Source organism: Panicum virgatum, chromosome 4K (genome assembly GCF_016808335.1).
Source record: "Panicum virgatum strain AP13 chromosome 4K, P.virgatum_v5, whole genome shotgun sequence".
Classification (NCBI taxonomy): Eukaryota; Viridiplantae; Streptophyta; class Magnoliopsida; order Poales; family Poaceae; genus Panicum; species Panicum virgatum.
The window spans coordinates 15302567-15328330 of record NC_053139.1 but is presented as its reverse complement, the minus strand read 5'-3'; the positions used below and the strand labels follow the sequence as shown (position 1 = coordinate 15328330).

Sequence of the window (25764 nt, the reverse complement as noted above, 5' to 3'; positions counted from 1 at the left end):
CTACTCCTCTCACATGGCTAGAGAGCTTAAGACACGACTCGATCCACTCGTGGGAAGATTTGAAAAAGATTTTCATCGACAACTTCCATGGTTCCATTCATCGCCCAGCTACTCGCCATGACCTACGTCTATGCAAGCAAGAGCGTGGAGAGGCTCTAAGATCATACATAAAAAGGTTCTTCGACACACGAGCTACCATTGCCAACATAGCAGATGATGATGTGATCGACTGCTTCCACAACGGCCTCGCTACGCAACAGCTGTACCGAGACTTCGGAAGGAACAGACCCCATTCAGTGGTCGCACTGCGAGATATGATGCTTGGATGGGCCAAACAGGAAGAACAAGAGCGCGATCTCTTCCCCCGCCGTGAAGACAACAACCAGAAACACAATGGGGATTTGCGATCAGACAAAGGCCAGCACAACTTCGAAAAGAAGTGCAAACCAGAAGAAACTGTAGCGACGATAGATCGGGGTCAGCGAAGCAAGAAGGGAAATCAACAAGATGATTTCCAAAAACTACTCGCAAGACCTTGCCCTCTACATCCTAAAGGAAGGCACACGATCCTCAAGTGCGTAAACCTTCGCAAGTTTCTCCAAGAACATCAATTGGAAGAAGACAAGAAGAAGAAAGAAAAGAAGGACAATGAGGATTGTGATAAAGATGAGACCATGGGTTTCCAACCGCCTGCCAACAGGGTAAACATGATCTACGGAGGAGACTCTTCCTTCAACAGGAGAAGCCAGAAAATGGTTTGGTGGGAAATCCTAAAGATGGAACCAGCCGTTCAGAAACCACTGAAACACAGCGAGACACCAATAACGTTCTCAAGGGAAGATCAATGGACCAGCTTTTCCAAACCCAAAAAATTTCCGCTCGTCCTGGACCCAGTGGTGGCAGGTTCCATCCTCACTCGAGTACTCATAGATGGGGGCAGCGGCCTAAACCTCATCTTTATGAGTACAATTTCGAAGATGGGACTCGACATTTCCAACAAACTGAAACCAAGCAAAGCACCTTTCTGTGGCATCGTGCTGGGGAACGCTTCCTTCCCAGTTAGAACTGTAGTGCTTCCAGTCACTTTTGGTACGCCAGACAACTGCCGAATAGAACTCATGAAGTTTGAAGTGGCAGACTTCGAATCTTCTTACCACACCATATTCGGACAGCTGGCCTTGACCAAATTCATGGCAGTCCCCCACTACGTCTACCTACTGCTGAAGATACCCGGAAAAATAGGAGTTCTCACCTTCCGCGGAGACCTTCAGAAGTCTTTCGAATGTGAAAAAGAAGCTATAACCTACGCTTCCTCCAACTGATTACCAGATACTGCAGGAGAAGTAGTCACAACAGCTCAGCAGTACTCGGCATCAGGGACAGAAATCCCTACAAAAGAGGCAAATCGCTCTGCTCCAAAACCACCCGACAACATCGGGGTCAAGGCAATTCAGCTACAAGAAGGTGACCCGTCAAAGACAGCCCTGATCGGGATAGGGCTCACTGACAAATAGGAAAACACACTCGTCAACTTTCTTAGGGCCAACCGTGACGTATTTGAATGGAAACCAGCCGATATGCCCGGTGTCCCGAAGGAGTTGATCGAGCATTCCCTAAATGTCAACCCTACTGCTGTTCCCAAGAAACAGCGGCTACGAAGATTCTCAGCAGAGAAGAGAGAAAACATCAAGAAAGAACTCGCCAAACTACTCGCGGCTGGGTTTATCAAGGAAGTCCACCATCCCGAGTGGCCGGCGAATCCTGTCGTCCTTCTTAAAAAGAACAACAACGAGTGGAGGATGTGCGTCGACTACACCGATCTCAACAAGCACTGTCCAAAAGATCCTTTTGGACTCCCTCGAATCGTTCAAGTCATCGACTCGACGGCTGGCTGCGTCCTATTATCCTTCCTGGACTGCTACTCGGGCTACCACCAAATAGCTCTCAAGGAAGAAGATCAGATAAAGATTGTGTTCATCACCCCATTTGGTGCATACGCCTACAAGACCATGTCCTTCATACTGAAGAACGCTGGAGCAACTTATCAGCGCGCCATACAGTTGTGCTTCACCAACCAGCTCCATCGCAACGTCGAAGCTTACGTCGATGACGTGGTCGTGAAAACAAAGGAATTCGATTCCTTTATCCCCGACCTAGAATAAGCCTTCGACAGTTTGCGAAGCTTCAGATGGAAACTAAACCCGACTAAGTGTGTTTTCGGTGTACCATCAGGAAAGCTACTCGGCTTCATTGTCAGCCATAGAGGAATTGAAGCAAATCCCGAAAAGATTAACACAATCATGAACATGGAAGCTCCGGTCTCCATCAAAGTCGTTCAGAAGCTCACTGGATGCATGGCTGCCTTGAATAGATTTCTATCGAGACTCGGCGAAAGGGGACTCCCTTTCTTCAAACTAATGAAGAAACAAGACAAATTCAAATGGTCCCAAGAAGCAGCCGAAGCACTCGAAGACCTGAAACAACACCTATAGTCACCTCCTATCCTAACGGCTCCAATGCCAGGAGAGGAGATGCTACTTTACATCGCAGCTACCACACACGTTGTTAGCACAGCAATCGTGGTAGAAAACAAAGAAGGCCACGCCTACGGCGTCCAAAGACCAGTCTACTTCATAAGTGAAGTACTCTCTGAATCAAAAGTGCAATACCCACCGATTCAGAAACTACTCTATGCAATATTGATTACCTCAAGGAAGCTGCGACATTACTTCGACGAGTACAAGATATCAGTCATCACGGACTTTCCACTGGGTGACATCTTACACAACCGAGACGTGACCGGACGGATCTCAAAATTGACAGTCGAACTAGGAGGACTCGAGCTAAAATTCACGCCAAGAACAGCGATCAAGTCTCAAGCCCTAGTCGACTTCCTAGCTGAGTGGAGAAAAAATCAAATACCCGCTCCACCGTCCGTCTCAGACCATTGGACCATGTACTTTGACGGATCACTGAAGTTGGGTGGAGGAGGAGCAGGCATACTCTTCATCTCTCCAAAAGGCGAATAACTCAAATATGTCTTCCAAATTCTCTTCGAAGTATCCAACAACAAAGCAGAATACGAAGCTCTCCTACACGGCCTCCGACTGGCCATCTCACTCGGCATCAAGCAACTACTCGTCTACGGAGACTCCCTCCTTGTAGTCCAGTAAGTAAACAAAGGGCAAAATTGGCTGACGGACATCACTCAAAGCTGGCTTTTGCCTGGAGCCACTAAAAAATCATGCCTTTGCTGGGAGACACCGTCCAATGGTGGTAATTTGCTACAGGACATTAAGTCCATTATAATACTCGATTTTAACAGAAAGCTACATGAATTTATGCTCTTGTCCTCCCGTCACAATCTGGACACATCTTCCGCCAGATCCTCCCACAGCGCCGCCGCCATGGCCGGCGCTACCCGTGCGGCTTGCCAGCAAATTTTACCTTGATTGTTCCTTTCAAAAATTTTGCCTTGATTGGAGTGGCCACCGCATCCTCCTATGTGTGGGTGTGGCCAGGGGCAGAGCAGGTACCGGCGCACCGCTGCTACCTCGAGGCTGCAGGGGTGCAACACGGGAGGAAAGGCTCGGTAGATGTGAGGGAGGAAGTGGAGGGCGGCTCGGCCACTGCGTGGGCATGAGGCCGTGCGCGCAGTCGCCGGCGAGGCCGCAGGCCGGTGGGTCTGCTCTCCCTCGCGAGCCGCGCGAAGAGCGCCACCGAACCCGCAGGCCGCAGTTCGGCCGTTCTGCTCCTTCCTCGCGTGCCACCAGCCGCGCGGTGAGTGCTGGCGAAGCCGCAAGCCCGTCGACCCACTCTTCCCTCGTTAGCCGCCGGCGAAGCTGCAGTCGGACCATCCCGCTCCTCCCTCGCGTGCCGCGTGGTTAGCGCCAGTGAAGCTGCATGCCGGCCCGCCCCCTCCCGTCGTGCCCCGCGCGGGGAGTTGCGGCTTCTATGCCGGGCGTGGCCACACGCCGTGGGAGAAGCGTCGGCCATGGCGGCGGCACTGCGGGAGGATCTGGCGGGAGGAGCGTCCAGATTGCGATGGGGGGCATTCCGTTCGGTACTGTCGGAGTCAGGCAAGGGTAAGAATGTAAATTCATGTAGCTTCCTATTAAAATTGAGTATTATAATGGACTTAATGTCCTATAGCAAATTACCACCATTGGACAGTGTCTCTCAGCAAAAGCATCATTTTTTAGTGGCTCTGGGCAAAAGCCAGCTTTGAGCAATGTCCGTCAGCCAATTTTGCCTAAACAAAGAGTGGGACATCAACAAAGAAAGCATGGACACCTACATTGCAGAGATCAGGAAACTTGAAAAAAAGTTTTCAGGATTGGAAATCCACCACGTCGTCCGTGACAACAATGTGGCAGCAGACGTCCTTTCAAAGCTTGGTTCCGACCGAGCGGAAGTACCTCCAGGAATTTTCGTCCATGAGCTTCATCACCCTTCAATCAATATTTCCACCCCAATGGAAGTCGACCTAGTTCCTCAAGGAACCAGTCGAGAGGTAGTGATGATCGAAGCTGATTGGCGCACTACGTTTATCGACTACATCAAGAACAAAGTACTCCCACCGGGAATCAAAAAAGACGATGCAGAAGCAGTACGCATCATGCGTCGCAGCAAGAACTACGTCCTTGTCGACAACAAACTCTACAAGCGAGGTGTAGGATCTGGAATGCTCATGAAATGCGTCACAGCAGAAGAAGGAAAAGGAATCCTACAGGAAGCTCATGAAGGCACATGTAGAAACCACGCGGCTTCACGCACGCTGGTTGGCAAAGTCTTCAGATCAGGATTCTACTGGCCCACAGCATTATCAGACACAGAGCTACTCGTCAAACGATGCCTAGGATGCCAGTACTTCTCCAAATAGAGTCACTTGCCTGCTCACAACTTGATAACTATACCTCCATCATGGCCATTCGCTTGCTGGAGCCTTGACATGATAGGACCACTCCCAACAGCGCCAGGAGGCTTCACAGACGTTCTAGTGGCAGTCGACAAGTTCACCAAATGGATTGAAGTCAAGCCAATCAAGAAGATCTCATCAGATCGTGCAGTCGAGTTCATCAGTGAAATACTCCACAGATTTGGTTTCCCCAACACAATCATAACCGATCTTGGATCAAACTTCACTTCACAAGAATTCTAGGATTACTCTGAGTACTCTAGCATTGACGTCAAATATGTATCAGTCGCACACCCAAGAGCCAATGGCCAAGTGGAACGCATCAGCAGACTGATAATTGACGGCTTAAAGAAAAGAATCTTCGATTCTACAAGTAAGAAAGGAGGCAAATGGCTAGCTGAACTACCAATGGTAATGTGGGGGCTACGCACCCAACCTAGCAAAGCCACTGGTCAAACACCCTTCTTCTTGGTATACGGCTCCGAAGCAATTCTTCCGGCAGACATAATGTGGAAGTCACCTCGTCTAGAGATGTATGACTCATTAGAAGCCGATGAAAGCCGCCAACTGGAACTGGACTCACTCGATGAGATGAGATGCAATGCATTGATACGATCAACCCGATATCTCCAAAACATGCGAAGATATCACGATCGCAACATCCAGACAAGATCCTTCAACGTCGGAGACATGGTCCTCCGCAGAATTCAAGACGAAACAGGTCTGCACAAACTCAATTCAAGATGGGAAGGACCGTTCATCGTCACTAAAGTCACAGGACCAGGATCCTATCGACTGATCTACACGGACGGACTAGAAGTCCCCAACTCTTGGAACATCGAACATCTCCGGAAGTTCTATCCATAAGCTATCAGAAATAATCTCCAGGATTTCAAATCTAATAAAGAAACATTGTCCTTCAGGAGTTCAATTCAAATGACCAAGACAGCTTCAGGAGTCGTAACTCCATCGGCTACCTCGAATACCAACCTTTCTTTGTTCACTCACAGTCAAAGGCACGGCGAATCGAGCAGTTAGGGCTAAGGGACATGTGCCTTGTGGCCCTAGAGACAAGTTCTCTACCTTCTTCAGGAGTCGTAACTCCATCGACTACCTCGAATACCAACCTTTCTTTGTTTACTCAAAGTCAAAGTCGTGGCGAATCGAGTAGTTGGGGCAAAGGGACATGTGCCTTGCGGCCCTAGAGACAAGTTCTCTGCCTTCTTCAGGAGTCGTAACTCCATCGACTACCTCCAATACCTACCTTTCTTTGTTCACTCAAAGTCAAAGGCATGGCGAATCGAGTAGTCGGGGCTAAGGGACATGTGCCTTGCGGCCCTAGAGACAAGTTCTCTACCTTCTCCAGGAGTCGTAACTCCAAAGACTAACTCGAATACCAACCTTTTTTTGTTTACTCAAAGTCAAAGGCACGACGAATCGAGTAGTCGGGGCTAAGGGACATGTGCCTTGCGGCCCTACAGACAAGTTCTCTACAACCACCAGGAGTCATGTCTCCACAGAATTCTCTCGTCCATGAGACGACGACTATTGACTACTACGGTACTCGATCTTCGAATGGGACAAGCTGCCTATCTCCCAAGAAGATTTCCTCGTCCATGAGACGACGACTATTTCGACTACATCGGTACTCGAGCTTCGGATGGGACGTGCTCCCTATCTCCCAAGAGGATCTTCATGTCCATGAGACGAAGACTATCGACTACTATGGTACTCTATCTTCGGATGGGGCAAGCTCCCTATCCACCAAGAAGATTTCCTCGTCCATGAGACAACGACTATTTCGACTACTTCGGTCCTCGAGCTTCGGACGGGATATGCTCCCTATCTCCCAAGAGGATCTTCACGTCCATGAGACGAAAACTATCGACTACCACGATACTCGATCTTCGGATGGGACAAGCTCTCTATATCTCAAGAGGAAATTATCATCCTCATCGACAACTACGGTACTCGACCTCTGGAGGACAAAAACCCCTCATCTACAAGACATACTCGTCCATGAGACGTCAATCAATCGACTACTACGGTACTCGACCCGAAGAGAGAAAACATCTCAAGAAGAGTTACTCATCCACAAGATGGAAATCAAGGAGGAGACACGATCTCTACATCCACACAAAATGGTCAACCCAAAAAGTTCTTACAAAAAGAACTTGTCAACTCATTGACCAAAAAAGTCATATTCACATGGCAAAGAGAAGATACGGTACATCCTACTGGTCTATCAACTTTACAATCTGGTCGGCCATAGGTTCCGCCTCCTCTACAAACTTGACAAATTGGTCGTGGTCACAAGTCGAACACATGCCATCACCAAGGACACCTATCTTGGTCCGAGGCCAATAAGATTTGACAAGACCAAGAGCATGCGCTACATAATTCCTAGAAGCTCTAGCCAAGTACTCGGCAAACTTCTGTGGAACCTTCTGCAGCCGATCAACTAAACTGCCATCAAACTCATCGGCGGAACCTACAGACTCGACCACAGTCTGAGCCGCCACTTGAAGTTCCTGCAACTCCTTCTGGCTCTCCTCAGTACCGTCTGTGGCCACAACAAAAAGGACCCGTCAATTGCGGATCGTCCTCAAGCCATTCTCCATGGTAACTTTCAAAGCGGGGAGGGGACGCTGTAATCTCCTCTAGAAGGTTGTCACCCGACTCCTCTGCCTCTTCAGCATCTGGTGAGACACCTGCTATCTTACTTGCATGAAGGAGCTGAGCAACTGGAAGAACCTTCGAACCATTGTAAGGAGGAATGATGGGCTCACCGACTGGGATCTCCTCTGAAGGATGCGATCCCACCCCACCAGTCCTCCTCGACGATTCTGCCATATCAGGAGCAGCAACAGCTGGAACTCCTTCCTCAACCACTCGTCTCTGCTTGGGCATAGGAGCAGGGCTACAAACAAAAAACAAAAGCATCAAACAGCCAGCTCAAAACAGGACAAAAACAACCCGACAAGCTACCTGATATCGACGCTATCTCTCCTCTTCTGTACAGCTGTCCTCGGCTTTTTGGGACAACTAGTGCCAGCCTCAGCCTCAGGGCTCTCGCCTCAGCCCAAGGACTCGACCGCCTTACCCTTCACATCTTCTGCAAGTGTAGCACCCCTGTCAGAAATCATCACCCGATAAGCTATCGAACTCAGCTGAATCCGGATGAGAATCAACAAAGGGTCGATGAGCACTTGGAGTCTGATGAGTTGGGCGAGGTGCTTCAGGCAGCGGAGCATCACTCCGGAACACAAGCACATCATTCTACAAGCAAAAGCAACAGTGAGCAACAAGCACAAAAAGGAGAAATTGGCAATACAATTTCCAAAAACTACTCGAAGAACCAGAAAATTACCGGATTTGGCGGGTGCTTACGACGATACAACTTAGGGAGTTCCGAAACAGAGTCGACTCCCACAAAAATGTTGTTCCGAATCGCCATAGCCTCATTCGGATGAATCACTCCCGAAGAAAATCGAGAAGGGTCATCCAGGCCAGAGTACTCGAACCCAGCATGGCAACGCTTCTGCAAAGGTTGGACTTAACTTCCAAGCCAAGAAAAAGCAACCACCGCACCGGTCACCCCATTATTCTTCAGAACAGCAATCCGCTGCAACAGTTCTTCGTCTTAAACTTGGATATATCCATGATGAAACCATTCATGACACCGCTTGGGCGGACCAGGAACTCTGTCCGGCAGCGACGGTGCATGATTATCAATATAAAACCACTCGGACTTCCAATCACCAATCTGACGACGAAGAGTATATGGAATTATACTTCCCCGCCATCTCAGATCGAAGCTCAAGGTTGGCTCCACCAACAGTGGCAACATCCGTACAGACTCTTGAACAAATCAAAGTGCAGATAGATTCCAAGAAAAGCTTCGCACAAATAAACAAAAATAGAAATATGGAGAATGGAAGTCGGAGTCAAATGATGAAGCTGGATCCCCCAGAAAAAGAGGAGACCCCGCAAGAAGTCACAGACAGGAATCCCCAATCCTCGTTCAACAAAAGCCTTGAACATAACAGTCTCTGCAACTCTTTCGTACGGTCTTTCGTGTCCCTCAGCCGAAAACCACTGAACAACCGACCTAGGACGGAGAAGTCGACGACCGACAAGAGACGAGATCGCAGATTCTGACAACTTACTCTTCCTCCAACCATCCGCAATCGTCGCCTCCTTATCGGATCCCTGGCACTTGGACTTCTTCAGTGCCATCTGGAAGGTCACGAGCCTCTTCTCACGCATATGCTCGGGGGCTGAGAATTCAAAGGGAGATGGAAGACGAAGCCTAAAACAGGAGGCTAAGGAAGTGGCTCGAGGTAAGAGTAGATGAAAACACAGATTGGATCACCACAGTTAAATAATCAGGACAATGGCTTTCCCGGAATTACCAGGAAAACTAAAGGTCACAAAGAACGCCTCGGTTTGGGAACCTTAACCCTAAATCGAGGGATTTCAAGTCAAGGCTCGGGGGCTACGGAGACATGCATCATAAATGACAAACTTTTTTTTCTGGAAAAGACCCTGAAGACCAAGAAATAACCCTCAGCCTGATCCTTCGGTTCAACTTAGGGCTTGGGGGCTACTCCATATGGAGCGCGAGTACATTGCGCACCATATTAGAAGAAAGGATTCGGGGCTAGAGCACCTCATAGCCTCGATGCAGTCAAGGAAGTACTCGCAAGACTACTTGAAGCAATCAAAGGACTCCAAGCCTGAGCAATGGACTCCCGACGCACTCAAAAGCACTCGACGAACGTCTTCAGAATCACTCGACTCCTGCAGTACTCGACTACGAAGAGCTCGGGGTCTTGTCAGGCCCGAGACAATGGGACCGCTCATAGGCATAGAATGTTCTGGAATAAGGGGTGGTACATGGACTACCCCTCGTCGCCTTGTATCTACTCGGACAGCAGTATAACTAGCCGGAGTACAAGGAAACTACCTGACCCACTCGGAGTAGGACTCTAAACGTACTCAGCTAGAGCTTTCCATGTAACCCTGTCCACCCATGATATATAAGGGCGGACATGGATCCCTATAAAACATCGAACGATACTAGAGGGAATACAAAACACCACACATGACATAGGGTATTACGCTCCGGCGGCCCGAACCTATCTAAATTCTTGTGTTCCTTGCACCATCGAGTTCTGATCTCGGCGAGTCCCTACTCATAACAACTCTCCTCGAGATACCCCTTGGAGAACCCGATGGTAAAACACCGACACAACCGGAAGTTACCCCGATGGAAAATGTTAGTGCGGTGACTATGCATGGTGGTAAGTCCACGCGAGAGCCACCTTTCCCACAAGATGCAGGAACTCGGCGGAAGACCGTAACAGCCAGCCATACCGACACTGATGACGAGGTACAGGAGGAAGCCGTCGAATCCAACACCTCTGCAACCCAGGAAGACCCCGTGGAACCCCCTAGAACTTCATGGGATTACCACGATACAACTGCCTTACCATTTTCGGAGCGGATAAGGAAGCCGGTGGCCGACGAACAATTCGGCAAGTTTGTCGAGGTAATAAAGAAGCTATATATCAATATACCGCTTCTTGATGCAATGCAGGTACCCACATATGCCAAGTATATCAAGGATATCCTTGGAAATAAGAGGACGCTGCCCACCATCGAGGTCGTGCAGTTAACAGTGGAGTGTAGCGCAGCTATACTCGATCCTCTCCTGGTGGAGAAGAAGGACCCATGATGCCTTACCATCACATGCTCGATCGGGACCCAACATTTCACCAACGCTCTATGCGACTTGGGAGCAAGCGTCAGCATCACGCCAAAGGTAGTCTACGACATACTTAACCATCATGTGCTTGCCCCTACTGCCATGTGTTTGCAGCTAGCGGATCAATCGGTCCGCTACCCCACGGGGATTGCGGAGAACATTCCGGTCAAAATCTGGAATTTCTTCATCCCCGTCAACTTTGTCATCTCAATATGGAAGTCGACACCAAGACGCCTCTCATCTTGGGGAGACCGTTCTTGAGTACGGCAAGTGCACATATTGATGTGGGAGCCGGAGAAATCCAGTTCAACATCAACGGGTAGAAGGAGAAGTTCGCCTTCAAACTGAAGGTCGAGCAATGCTCACAAGTCAAAGCTTTCAAACGAAAAAAGAAATCTGAGAAAGAGCCGGAGAAGCTATCTATCCCATCCATTGAAGCCCTCATTGAATTCGTGGAAACTCTACGAATTCAGGAGGAGACGAAGCAAATTAAGCTTCACAACCACAGAAATGCGAGACGAAGAATCCAACGTAAGAAGTTTCTGGAATCGGAGAAAAAAGAGGTCAAAACAGCGCCCACAACCAAGAAAGTGTGGCGAAAGAATGTATCATCGTCAGGGACTCCGCTAGGCGACGACAACCGAACCAAAGGTACGGAGAGTCCCGCTCTGGACTCAAAAGTTGAGCCCTCAACATGAGGTACATGGTACGTATCCATCATTGCATTGCGTATAGGATAGTTTATTTTTCTTTGCATATTTTTTTATTTCATCTCTGCCAAGCATGTTTGATTTCAAGATAAAACATGTTTATTTTTTGAAACTCTGCATTCACAAGAACTTCATAAATTTTTTTGAAAATTTCCGGCTAAAAGATAGGTCAGCCGGCCCCACCTAGGCCGGCCGGCCCCAAATGACCTTGCTTTGGCCAGGAGCAGCAGAGGATGAGGTGCATTGAGTGCGCCTGAAGCAAAGGAACAAAGCGTGAAGCACTGAACGTGCAGGGGCAGGCCGAATGGCCCCAATGGGGCCGGCCGGCCCTCCTCCTCCGTTCACGTCACGTCACCACCGAAAGGAGCACTGAAACCTGCAAGTCTAGGGAGTAGAGCACCATCGTGGCTCGTTTGGCACCGTGGAAGAGCCGACCGTCCTGTCCCAGGACGGCCGGCCTGGCCTCTGCGCCCCCCTATTAATTCCAACGAGAGCGACGCTTCCCGGTGCACCAGGAACTCAGGTTTGAGTGTTCAACCCGAGCTCGTAATTCCTTCCTTCCTTCCTTAAGTCTCTTTGCTTAATCAAGCTCTTTTGAGTTAATTAAGTGAAGGACTTGAGTGCTAGCTCATCTCAAAAGCAAATAAAATTCAGTAGTTAGTGAAGTTCATAAACCAAAAATATTTCCCTTGAATAAAAATCATGGCACGCTGAACGACAAACATTTGTGGTGGTTTAACGCCCCGCGAGAATGACTAACCCTCTCCTTAATCTTTGTATCCTTCAGGTGTTGTGCACTAATCTATTGCAGGAATCATGATCGGAAAAGCCAAGGAGAAAATCAACCATCTTCTTCCCGGGATAATATGTCGGTCGACTCCGGTCGCCGTACACACATATCCTAGGAGGAAGAAGAAATTCCCACAATCCCAAGGAGCCGCCTCCGCATCAGGATCCTGACTATGGTTGAACAAATTGACGTCAAGAATGACTACGAGCGGGAGGCACTTGAGCTATAGAAGAGGCAATGCCTCGGCCATGCCAAGAGGTTCGAAACTTACTTCCTCATAAAAATAGGACTTAAACAGGATATGAATCAAGCATTCACCGCCGCCGGGTGGGAGGATTTTGCTGACGTCGTTGAACCAGGTTCGCGCCTCTTGACCATGGAATTCCTCATATCTCTTGCCGTTGAAGAAAATGGTTCCAAAACTAAAGTTTACTTTTGGTTCTTTAACGAACAATTTGAAATGACCCTAAAAGAGTTCAGCATAGCGTTGGGTTTTCACAAAAGATGCATCCTTGACCCCAACACGCTTGCTGAAAAATACCAGTACGACCGTAATTCTTGGTGGAGCTTAATTTCTAATGAACCTGTGAGTTGTAAGAACAGCATAGTCTCCATCCATAATCCTACTCTGAGGTTTCTTGCCAAGTGGCTTGACATGGTTGTGCACCCTCATGCAGACCTCTGCCTCTGCAGCTTCCCTGAGCTGCAGTATCTGTACGCTATGGCGAACAAGATTCGTTTCTCCCCATCAGGAGCATGTTTGCTCATTGGTAGAAGATGATTTCGGGCAAAAGCCACATCGACATGACCTCTTTGGTCACTCGCATTGCGAGGTATGTCAAAGCGATGGATGGTGACGAAGTCACCTTCTTGCCCGAGACGGAGGCGTATAGATACGAGGTCGGTCTCGAGCATTTTGTGAAGGGCACATGTTGTGAGAGGGCCTGGGAACTCTATCTTTATGTGTTACCCCTGGTACGATAGGGAGATCGAGCTGCCATGCCCGAGAATCTCTCTCTACTCAGAGAAAATCCTAACCTTGCAGATGGAGAAAAGAGAACCCGCACGGTGGTGTGTTGCAGGACCACAGAAGAGGAGCAGGACCCGGCGCGAACAACATCAAGCCGGAGCAGGACCATCACGACGAGCACCCCCGGTTCACACTACTGCACAGCCAGGGCCTTCCACACAGAACATGAGTTTCGAGGAGGCATATGGGTATTACACCCATTCCGACCCGAACCCACATCAGGCCGGCAGCAGTGGGTACGCCGGTGATCAAGGATCCTATTACCCTCCAGGTATGCATCCGTCTTATTGGGTCCGTCATCATCAACACGCTTCAACTATGAGAATTCGATTCTATGGAGCATCTCGGATCTCTCGAACCGCATCACCACCCTTGGCACACAGCAGTAGCAAATGCAGGAGACAATGGCGCACAACACCCAGCTCACTCAGCAGAGTTGGGGGTCGACATCCGCCCTATAGTACGATGTGTCCAACATCTTCATCCACATGGGGCTGGACCACCAGCAGTCCCAGCCGTTCCAGCAGCACCAGCCGTACCAGCAGCCCGAACAGAACTCTAAGGAGGAAGAGGAGGAGAACTCCGATGAGGAGGACTGAGCTTCATCGAAGCTTGGGGGGTCACACCGCCAGGTAAGTCGTCATTCCCCTCCGTTATTTTCAGCAGCCATGCCAATTCTAAATAAAATTTGAATATAATAATAATAATAATAATAATAATAATAATAATAATAATAATAATAATAATAATAATAATAATAATAATAATAATAATAATAATAATAATAATCTCATAACAAAAATCCCAAAAATATTTCCATGCTTTGAATAAAACTCATATGAGTGGAAATTTGTGTAAGCTCTTGCTTTGGAAATGATGAATTGTTGCTCTTTTCATGCTTTGTATGTGCCTCGTATACAGCTTTTTACTCTCTTAGTACTTGAACTAGTTGGCACATAATAGTTCCACTGAAAATCTAGATATGTGGAGGTATGAGTTTAATTTCCAATGTTAAGTTGTTGCGGGATTCGAGATAGCCCAAACCGGATTTAAACTGCTTGCTCTAGTAGGGAACCTCTCGGAATTCTTTTAAAAATTTAATCATGGTAAAGGTTTTCCCTTGGTTTAAATGACCTATCCAGAGCTTTACAAATTTAATGAACCGTTATGAGCTATCTTGTCTTACTTTGAGCTTTGTCGAACGGTGTGTCAGCCAGGGAATGGTACTTGCTATCTACCGATCTTTCTCCTTCGCATACCTATTGTTTGCTAGCCTCAAAATGTCTGGTCTGTCAGTCACATACTCCGGGTATTGACATCCACCTACACCAATACAATTCTCCGCAATCACAAACCCAAAATCTTCACAGTGTGCTCACTCATCTCAAAAGGTCTTACCATCCCCAAACTCCAAAGAAATTCAATATTACATACTCCATTCCCAAAAGAGTTGCAAAATATGGAGTTCAAATAAAAAGACCAAATTCCATCCAAGTGGGAGTCCATTTCCTTCCTCTCTCCCGGACATTTTACCTTCCATAAGATCGGAATTTGGCTAAGTACCAACCCTTTGCGGATCGTCTTTCGGCTCGGCAATATAGGTAACCAAGGTATGCAAAACTCTTCCTACCCATGAGATCCACATATCAGCCTTAGAGTAGGAAGAAGATGGTCAAATACTCCGACCATAAGTGATCATACACCTTGAGTAACTCGAGAGTACCATTGGGAAACCTGAACCTCTTTTGAAATTTTTTTTGCAAAATTCCGAGCTAGGAACCTGAACAAGCAACAGAAAATATTCTGGTGAAGGTTGTTCAATCCATCAACCGCTCAAGACCGAGGGATGAAAAACTAATACACCCCATCCTCCAAAACCTAAGGTATGAGCCAACTTGTTCACAGTACATTTGGGAAGAGTAATATGTTGTGCACAAGGTACCTGCAGGGTGTGAACATCGACACAACTCCGAGGACGAGCAAAAGTTTAAGATTGGGGGCATGTTAACGGCCATTATTTCACATTTTGGCCAACAATTTCTCGTAAATAAATATAGCTTTACACCATTCAAACGTCAAACATTCGAACCAAAAATACTTCCTCAATACTCCACCGATTCAAACGAGATTTGAGCCATAGATGCACGGTCACAAAGACTAACAGATCCAGAAAAAAGATCACGAAACAATCAAGAAACCACTGTGAATCGAGTGAAAATCCGAACGTCTATTCTAGGAACGTGATTTGGGGAAAACTCAAAATCTGATCCGATTCGCGAGAGATTCGAGAGAGGATTGAATCAAAGATGCACACAAGAATCCTAGCAACAAAAGCCCTCAAACAATTTCACAAATCCGCACTGAAATTGCCAGCTTTAGTGTGCCCAGCAGGGTCGCGCGCTCCTGCACTCACTCGCCGCTGCTGAAGCTCTTTGCACGCCGGGCCCCTTGTTTCAGGCATGTGGCCGCCGGGGCAAGGCCAGCGATGGGGATGATTCAATAGAGAGAGAGAGAGTTGAGCGATGGGGACGGCTAGAGAGAGAGTTGAGGGATGGGGATGGCTCGAGAGAGAGTTGAGCTGAGAGGAGAGACTCTAAGCGGATAAGGCCGGCTCTGACTACTGACATGATAAGGTGGGTGCGCTGCGTTCGAAATATTTTAAAGCCTGCCGCATGAGTTCAAATTTTGTAGGCACGGGCAGTGGTCTGATCCGTCCCTACAAATGATATTTGTAGGAGCGGGTGATCGCATCACCCGCCCCTAAAAATAAGTTTATTTTTAGGAACGGGTGAGGGGGAGACCCGGCTCTACAAATGGATTTCTAGGGGCAGCTCTATTGCTACAGTAACTCAGCTCTATTTGTAAGACGGGTGAAATTTTGGTCCGTCCCTAAAAAAATCGAGGTGTTGCTATAAATTATTTCTGTAGTAGGGTCTCCACGCAAGATGGAGGGGTCTTATGGCCTCGCCTCCACGGTCTGCGGCGCGTGCGGAACGTGGAGCTCCAAGCACGTCGGGCGCCTCCGGCTTTGCGCGCTCCACGGCCATTGGCCTCCCCCTCGCGAGCCGCCTTCCCGTGCTGGGTCCACAACCCGCTGCGCCACAGACAAAGAGCCGTGCCATCATCATCGAAGGGAGAGAGGAAGCGGGCCCCGCGGCTTCTCCCAGGAGGTGGGAGCGGTGGTGGAGGTGCCCGTCGGAGGGGTGGGCGGTGCTGAGGCATCCACATTGGATCCGAGCAGAGCGGGCTCACCACGAAATCACCCCAGTCATCATCGAGGGCCGTGAAGGCGGCCGGCCGGGGATCGGCGAGGGGCGGCTGCGCCGCGGGCCTAGTGGTGAAGGTGAAGTCGCCAAAATCGAAGTTTTCATCGAGGAAGGGTAGGGGCGCGGTGGGAACACGACAACATCCATGGCACGGCAGTGGACCATTGCGATGCACTGTTTTCAATTGATGAGAAAGTGATGCCCAAGTGAGTACCTGACATTGCTTACAGCTTATCTCACCAACTAATATATAATGCATGTTTTCAATTGCCTATTTGCATCCCTGCTTAGCTGGACACTGCCAGTAAAATAGAAACTAAGAGTTTGACAGTAAAATATTTAGAGCCATATCTTTTTCTGTGATTTTTCTTTTCTTGACTTTATCCAGTATGTGTAGCCAGCACTGTTTACTGAAACCAACTAGAAAGGCCGCCTAGCGTTGCTCCGCGTGACCTGATTTTTAACTTTTATTTGTATTATATAAAACTTTGTTTTTTGTTGATGTTTGTTTTGTGGTGAAAGAAGGGGTAAGATAGTTTATTAGGGAGGGCAGAGCATAATTAGTCCGATACTTAATGTTTTTTTGAAAACATGTTGCGATTAGTAGACGTGTTTTTTTAGGAAGTAGTGGTTATGTTAAAATATGATGCGTTATTGTGGAGGTAGTATGAGAAGTCATAGAAGAATTGTGATCAAATTGTATGTATCGTGTTGCTATTGTAGTAGTAATGACTGTAACTTATTCTAGTTGGTGTAAGTTTATTTAATACGTGGATTAAGAATGTACATAGTTTGATGCATTTTTTTCAGAATTGCAACGTAGGTGGGAGGAATATGTCAATTCGTTATCTTCGCATTGTTTTTGTTGGTCATTGTTACAGTTTTTTTCCTTTTTTTCTTTCTCCCTTTTCCTTTTCCTATTTCCCTCTAGTTTTTTTTTCTCTCTTCTTTATCTCCCCCTCCCTGTGCCCTCTCGATCTCCGCCACGCTGTCCCCCTCCCCAGCTCCCTCGGCCGCCCCCTCCCCCTCCATGTGCCCTCCGCCGCCTCCTCCAGGGCGAGTAGGGCCGCGCAGCCCCCTCCCTCCTCGGACAGACAGCAGCGTGGTGGCGTCGGCCTTCTCCGGGTAGCAGCGGAGGCCGGCGTGGGTGTGGGTGTGGTGGCAGGGGGCCAGCGCGACGGCGGGAGGGAAGGTGAGGGGGCCGGCGTCGAGGAGCGGCGGCGGCCGGGCGGATGAGCCTCGATCTGCGCGAGCCCAGCCTCGATCTGCCCAAGTCAAGAGGAGCGGTTCCTCCTCCGCTGGGCTGGGTTGGCCGGCGGCGGTGGCGGAGGCCCCCGCGAGGACGGACCGCGGCAAGGGCGGTGGCTCAAGGGCGGACTGCGGAGGTCATGGTGTGGCGGCGTCTAGCCGGCTGCGCCGCTCGCCGGCCAGATCCGCACGCAGTGGACATGGCGGAGCTCTTGCGCATGGCGGTGGAGGCCATGGCGAAGCTCGTGCGTCGGCAGTGGCAGTGAGAGTGAGGCGGCGAGGACGAGGTTCCGGCTTTCCCTCTCCCCGAGCGCCGCCGGCCCTTCCCTCTCCTGGTCCCTCCCTGGTGTTGGCGCCGGCTCCCATCCACTCCTGCGGGCGGCGGCTCCGCAAGCGCCGGATCCGGCGAGGACGCGGCGGCGAGCGCGGCGGTTGCGCGTGGTGGCGGATCAGCCGCCCTCCACAGCGGCGACGGGGTGGCGGCAGCGGCGCGGGGGGGGGGGGGGGGGGGGGCTCGAACGGCGCCGGAGCGCTGCGGCGGTGGAGGCCGTTCCCGTGGCCGTTGGATGCCCGATCGGATGGCCGTTGCTTTTTCGGGCGACGTGGCGTGCTGAGAAGCCAGGGAATGACACCGGAATCGTGTTTTAGAGATTAGAGTTTCATCATTCGGTCCTCTGCATACCATTTACACTCATATGTATTTCCTTGCCATGTTACGTTATGGAGAGGAGATTGTTTTGCCTTGATCAAAGCTTTGATAGCAAGATGGAGACTGAAATTCATAGTTGAGAAGTTACCAGATATTTGTGCAAATGAAGGGGTTGGCCCCTCCAGAAAAATAAACTACAAAATGAGTCTTATGATGGAGTAAACACAAAGTTGCATGCATCTAAAGATAGTGATGGTAAGGAACTTGAACGTGGTTACGCAATGTTTTGTTAACTCATGCTCTGTTGTCAGCAAATTAATGTCTGAAACTCTGTTGTTCACAAGTAACAGTAATTTCATCTCATACAGATGCCCCAAGTGAAGTGAGAAGAATGTGCGTTCCAAAGGGCTTAATGGTATTACTTCAGCCAAGTTAGCTGAGCAAATAATGGATAATTCCTTGAGGATTGCTGATGCAAGTTCACGTGGACCAAGCAATCTTGGCAAAGACTTGGCTACGGCTCAACCAACAGCTGATGGACAATGTAAATCTTCAGTCGTGGAACAAAATGCTCACAAAATGTAACCTTGGTGAAAAATCGAAGGGTGGTGCAATAAGTCATGTTAAATCTTGCCCCTCCCAATTTCTGGAGACCAACATAGGAAAGCAACACCATCTTAGTGGTTACAAAATGCAAGAGTTCAGGGAAAAAGATATCTTTAATCACTCGAATTCCTCTGCCTTTTCAAGGTACTTCATGCTGATTAACTTCTGATATCTATGTTATTTGAATGCAGCTAAAAAGTTTTCTGTTAATCAGTGATTTTCTTTCCATGTCTGCTTGTTTCTTTGTGAGGTCACATGTTTTGGTACTCCTAGATCTATAGCTTGATATTAGTAATTGCTCAAATATGGAGCATAACTCTGACTTGCTTTATTTTGCTTGCCCGTAGCTTCAACTTTGATACAGATATGGCAATAAAAGGATAGAGCCATCAGCTAGGCACCAGTTTTTCCATTCTCTCAGCATTACTCGTCAAGAACCTGTTCATGACAAGGACCCAGTTTCCCAACCCAGTGGGGTGTTGCCTCCCCCATGAACATAATACATGTGAGAGTACAAGGCAAGCTCAGATTCGTTTAGACAGTAGCACAGAGGGAGCTGTTCTACTGTGTTCCAGTAGTGCTAGTGAAGATGCAGGTGCAAGCTGCAGTTCCTCCTATAGACAAGACAGTATGAACCATCCTTCTTAATTATGGGTTCATACCTCTTCCAATTCCTGTTGGTGCTGTGATGCCTTACCATTATGGTGCAATTCTGCAGCCAGTATACGACCCACAGGAGTTCCGGTGAGCCCTAGTAGATTACATATCAAAGATTGGCTCCATTTGGTGGAAAAAAATGAAAAAAAAACTGGCAGCATGGAAGGGAGGTTCCTTATCTATTGCTGGTAGAACCACCCTGATTAATGCTAATTTGTCAAGCTCTTTCATATACCACATGTCGATGTATTTGTTGCCCAAAACAATAACCAAGAAACTACATGGTCAGAGAAGATTCTTCTTTTGGCAGGGAGGTAGTCAAAAGAGAAAATATCATCTGGTAAGATGGACCGCCATCTGCAAAAGCAAGAGAAAGGGGGGGGGGGGGGGGCTGGGCATTAAGGATATTCGAAAAATGAATATTAGCTTCCTTTGCAAATGGTGGTGGAAATTGGAAAATGAAAAAGGCCTGTGGCAGCAAATAATACAACAAAAATATCTCTCTCATGATCTGACATCTATTGTGAAAGGGAAGAATGATGATTCCCCAATCTGGAAAGACCTTCTTAAGGTCAGACCAGTGTACCTGAAGGGTAGGAAAATAAAAACTGGTAGGGGAGACAGAACTCTGTTTTGGCTTGACCCATGGCTTACACAGCAGCCGTTATGTACTCTTTATCCCGTTCTGTTTGATCTTTGTGATATGAAAAAATGTACAGTGCTTGATTTTTTAACCATAAATGGACAGTTGCACTTCTCTAGATGGCTGCCCCCCTTCTCTTTGAGCAATGGCTGGGGGTGGTCAATCAGGCTTTCTCTTACCCATTTGAAAATGAACAAGACAAAATTTTATGGAAATGGCATGCAAAAGGCTTTACTTCAAAATCAGTATATGATAAACTGACCACTGAGGATGATGGATACCACTTTAGACACATATGGAAGGCAAAAATATCATACAAAATTAAAATTTTCTGTTGGCTTCTTGAGCAGAGAGCTGTCCTCACCAAGGATAACATGATTAAGAGGCGATGGGATGGTGATCCCACATGCCATTTCTGCCCTTGCCCAGAAACAGTTGATCACCTCTTTTTTCAATGTCCTACAGCCAAAGTAGTGTGGGGGATTATTGGCACATGTCTGGGTGCTGATAACACCCCGAGAGATATGAATCAGTACAAGAATTGGTTGAATTTCTGGCTCCCCAATGGTGCTTCGGTGCACGTGTTGGGCTTTGCTGCAATTTGTTGGGCAATATGGAAACCTCGTAACAGAGCGTGCTTCGACAACAAAATTTTACGAAACCCGGCTGAAATTGTGATTCATGCTTGTGCTTTGATGGCTTTTTGGGCAGGACTCTACACTCCGGAGCTACAGGACCAGGTGGCTGTCGGCATGCAGTTCATTCTTTCATGTGCGCATCGTGTTCTGGCTCGACAGACACACCCGGCACCACTGCAACTTCCTGAGACTCGCGTCCCGTCCAGCTACGTCAACTTCTACCGAATGAAGAGGATGCAAGCGACCAAGAGGAAGATGTGTGACAAGAAAAGATGGTGTGGTGGCCGTCTTGTGAGCTGAAGGTTTTTCTTTTGAGTATTGACTGTTTAGAGTGGTTGTCGCACTTGAGGCCCATGTTCTGAGTAAGGATTATGTCGAACTTCCGCGTGGGCGTCTTCTTAGGAATCCTAGGATTGACGCTCACCCCCTGTAATCTAGCTTGAATCAGGTTAGATTAGGGGTGAAAATCGCTGGTTGTTCCCCCTCCCCCTTCTTTTATCTCCGCTACAGTACTTTAACTCTTGTATTTCCGTTGTGAAATGGAAATGGTGTTCAACCTCGATTCGAAAAAAAAGTATACGACCCACAGGCTCCTCCTATGCATTGTGATTCAGCTGGCATCAACAAGGCAGCTATTCAGCACGCCTCTGGTCAATCGAATTACCATGAAAACTGTATTATACGTTCTCAGTTGATGAACACAAACAGTCGGAGGAAAAACAATAGTTGCATCATTCAAGACAAATTCTTAGAGAATCAGGAGAACCAATTGACTTGGTGAGAGCTCATGTGGAGCACGTCAACCAGAGTGCTAGCTGCAGCCAGGATGTACGTAAAAGAAGTGGATGCACCAGTAGCGGCGAAACTGACATCAATACAAATACAATGGTTGCCCTAGAAAGTGGTAACGAAAGTAGTGTCCAGAACTGCTCTAATAATGGGTTGGATAGTGACCATTCTCGCCGTGAAGCTGCCTTCATGAAGTTTCACATGAAAAGGAAAGATAGATGCTTCGGGAAAATAGGTATTTAGTTTGATAGCATTTTTATTTTATAAATAAGGATTGAATGCATTCTTTATCTGACTATGCCTTCCATTTTTCATCTCTACAGGTTGATATCATAGCAGGAAAAAGCTTACAGAGCAAAGACTGAGTTAAGGGGCAGTTTGTGAGCCAAAAGCTGAAATCAGCTACAACAGCGGATGCAGAAACTGACTCATTACTGTTGATTCGTAACTGTGATTTTGATTCTTCCCTTCCAATCCCAGGTGAGGGCAATTGAAGCGGTACAGAGTGAAGGCTAGCAGAAGTTTTCCTTTCCATGGTTAGCCTATCTGTACAAGTCCGTTGTTTGTTAGCATTCAATTTCAAGCCATATTTTGTAAAGGACTCCTTCAAAATTGACAAGTGTCCAGAGAAAAATTAAACAGACGCAAATACCCTAAATTTTTTTTATGTACTCTTGATGTTTGTGGAGTGAGGAAGTAGTGTCTCTGTATAGCTTATTCACTCATTTACTCATTTTGTTGCCAGTACAATAGTAGTAAGTCTTGTAGTTACTGCTTGTACAAAAACAGATAATGCTGTACAACTTATAACAGCCTCACAGTCAACGGGACTTGTTTTCCCTTGAATAGCATACCAAAACACGTCATGTGTTATAGAAGGTTAAGAAAGACCAAGTATTATGTAAAAGTTTGCGTGCAGATATCAATGAATCTAAAAACATCATTTGTTGTCCGTGCTTTGTGTATTGATGTAAAACTTTTTTACCGCCCGTAGCAACGCACGGACATAAATCTAGTCTATCTATAAACACGTACAAAATGTATATTTCCTAATTAAAAAGACATTTGAGTGACTTTGCACACACGTTTTAACTGATGGAATCGTAGAACAGCTCAAGACAGGATAAGTATTCCTGATGAAAGGGGAAATTAAGATGCCATCAAATATAGAATCAGGTCTGCAGGATCCTTACTTTATAATCAATTATTGTACTATATGCCTTACGTGCCTCGTATTATAAGATGCCTTAGATCCCAGGAATCAGAAAGAAATATATGCAGCCTTATTCGGTTGGGTGGAACAACTACCCGATGCCTCAGTAGATAAGCAAGAGGTCGAGCACATATCCATTTCGTGCTAGTGCCCGAACATCCACGTGTTCAGCATCCCTGCACTAATAGACAACGGCGCCTATAAATCCGGACCCTGCCCTGCCGTGGGCTCACAGCAACTAGTCTGCACTGCCGCCCCCAAAAGAACAGACAACGCAAAAATATGGTAGTTGGGTCATCACTCTAACCCATTTGTTAGCCTCTAAATCAAGGGAGAAATATAAACTAGTTAGGAGTATTAGGCGTGGAAGTATACTTTTAGTTCGAAACATCGCCTCAGAAAAATGGCGTTTTTACCATCTGGTCTGGGCCTGGCAGGAGTCCTGGCAGGCCTTTCCCTCTTGGGAGAGCCCCGGCCGCCAGTCAGACCGCCCCCGCTGCGAGTCAAGGTCTACATAATGCCTGCCCCCGGCTACTATGGGGGCGGTGCCCCCGGCTACTATGGAGGCGGTAGAGGCACGAAGAAAGAGAAGAAGAAGAAGAAGAAACCGCACGGCAAAGGCAGCGCAGGGTACCAGGGGGTGTTCGGGAAGCACGACGTGCTGGCGGCGAGCGGCGAGCGGCACCTCTGCTCACAAAAGCTAAACCTCCAGAGCGAGGAGGAGAGCGAGAGTGATGAGAGCGAGGAGGAGAGCGAGAGTGAGAGCGACAGTGAGGAGGAGGACGAGAGTGACGACGAGGAGACGGTCCATGAGCCTGCAGGCAGGGCGTACTACTAGCCGGGAGGAGAAGCCCGGCAGACGGCGCCGCGCCGCTACCTGCACAGGTGCACGAGAGAACCGCGAGAGGGACGGCGGCCACCGATGCTACCTGCTCTGAGCGGCGTGCACCGTCCGTGTGTGTGTGTGTGTGTGTGTATGTATATGTGTGTGTGTGTGTGTGAGAGAGAGAGAGAAAGAAGCTATATCACTTCGAAATAATCCATAAGAAATCTGCCCATATTGGCGGACGCTGCGGGGCAGCGGCAGCTGAAGCTAATCAAGTACCTTAATATATATGAAATGTCCTTTCTCTCTAATAGATCCGAGCACCCACCTTGTTGCATTATTGTGTTATTATCAAACCCTGAAAACTGTGTTCTATGTGGGTGACTTCATTCTTCGAAATAAAAGACCATCCAGTGTACAGGGGTGGTTATATTGATACTGAGAACTATGTTCTATGTGGGTGACTTCATTCTCGAAGAATATCACTATAATTAGTGTGTGATTTGAAGTACGCTGTGTAGTTTGCCACATCACCATGCCATTGTGCGCACCACTATATATGCTGCGGCATGGGTCTCCAATGGGCCAAACTTGTCTCTCCCACGTTGTTTGTGCACTGCCGCTCATCCAAGTACATCATCATTTCCATCACGACCACCATCGGTGGACACGCTCTACCTCACTCCATGATCTTCCCCGCTTCGTTTTCTATTTGCATTGTACAACGAGAACATCAGCGTATTGTGGAGGCGTGCCGAATTCACAACCACGCTATCTCCAAGTAACACCCTGTGTCTCCAATATCGGCTTAGCCTAGCCTTCCCAGAGGGCGAGCGCATGTACAAATAGCACTACACTTATGCTTTCGTTCTTGCTTCATATGAAAAGTTTAATCCGGACATGCTATGGCTGGCATTTATCCACCTACACTTCCAAAGGTGGTACTAAACCACCGACCATAACCACAAAATGGGCTAGGCTACTTGGGCCAACAAACCACCACTACCAGGTTTTTAACCGGTTGGGGTATTACACTTCACCACCATCAGAGAGCTACCTTCTGTCACTGCTCCAGACACCCAAGCTTCATGGCAACCTTTCGATGAGCGTCACATCAACATAGTACTCTCTCTCTCTCTCATCATGGTCGACATCGTGTGCTTGCATACGAAGTCATCCTGAACACGTGGCTGTTGCAGTTCTTTCAATAACCCAGCTCGTTAGTAGTATGCTAGTACAGGTTTTTGTGTAGTGGTCCACTTAGAATCACTTTGGAGGTTTATGTGAGTAAAGACCAGCTTGAACACGTGGTTCTTCTATGAATCATGTAAATGCAAACAAGCGTAATGGTTGCTTTGGTTTGCCTTATTGTTCCTACTAGTGCCTACATCTCAACAATAGAATACACGTGTACCAAGGTATCCCTTGTGGCCTGAAGAGGACATAAAACATTTGTAGGTGTGTTTTTTTCTTTAAGCACCAAACGTTATTAATTGATTGGTAATGGTCGACGTGGAAAACATAATAGTACCTCAAGTTGCATAATAAATGGCTGGTATAGAATATAAATGCATGTGACTATTAGCTGCAGTTGTTTGGAAAAAAGAATATGCTAGTCAATAATTAAGTACCATCACGTTGTAGCATGAATCCCTCAGTACAAATGAGCTGATTCCTAACTCGGAGCGGGGGAGCGCTTGCCTGTTATTGTTGGTGCAGCATTGTTTTGGAGAAGAAACGAAAGTAAGCCAGAGGAAGAAGAAAACCTAACAATATAATGCCTCGATCCTATGTCGTGCATCGCCTGAGATGAATTGTCTCTTCAGGCACCTGCAGGTTAGTCTCTCATTTAAAAAATTCAACCTGTTGGCGCTGTTTTCGGCCAACACACAGAGTAGCAGTAGAGCGTGCGGATCGCAAACGGATCGAACAGTGATAAGGTAGGGCAAGTTGGTCAGGCCGACCTTGAAGTCGGTCAGGCCGAGTTTCATGGGTTTCATTGGAAATGATC

The 25764-nt window shown here is 47.8% G+C and overlaps 1 protein-coding gene and 1 pseudogene across 1 annotated transcript; both read left to right on the top strand.

Moving 5' to 3' along the window:
* Positions 1–4231: 4231 nt before the first annotated feature.
* Positions 4232–4882, top strand: LOC120701943. The gene has a single exon (XM_039985736.1). It carries the CDS (start codon positions 4232–4234, stop codon positions 4880–4882), a length of 651 nt encoding a protein of 216 aa, XP_039841670.1.
* Positions 4883–18246: 13364 nt separating this feature from the next.
* LOC120703295 lies at positions 18247–22666 on the top strand (annotated as a pseudogene).
* Positions 22667–25764: the final 3098 nt, after the last annotated feature.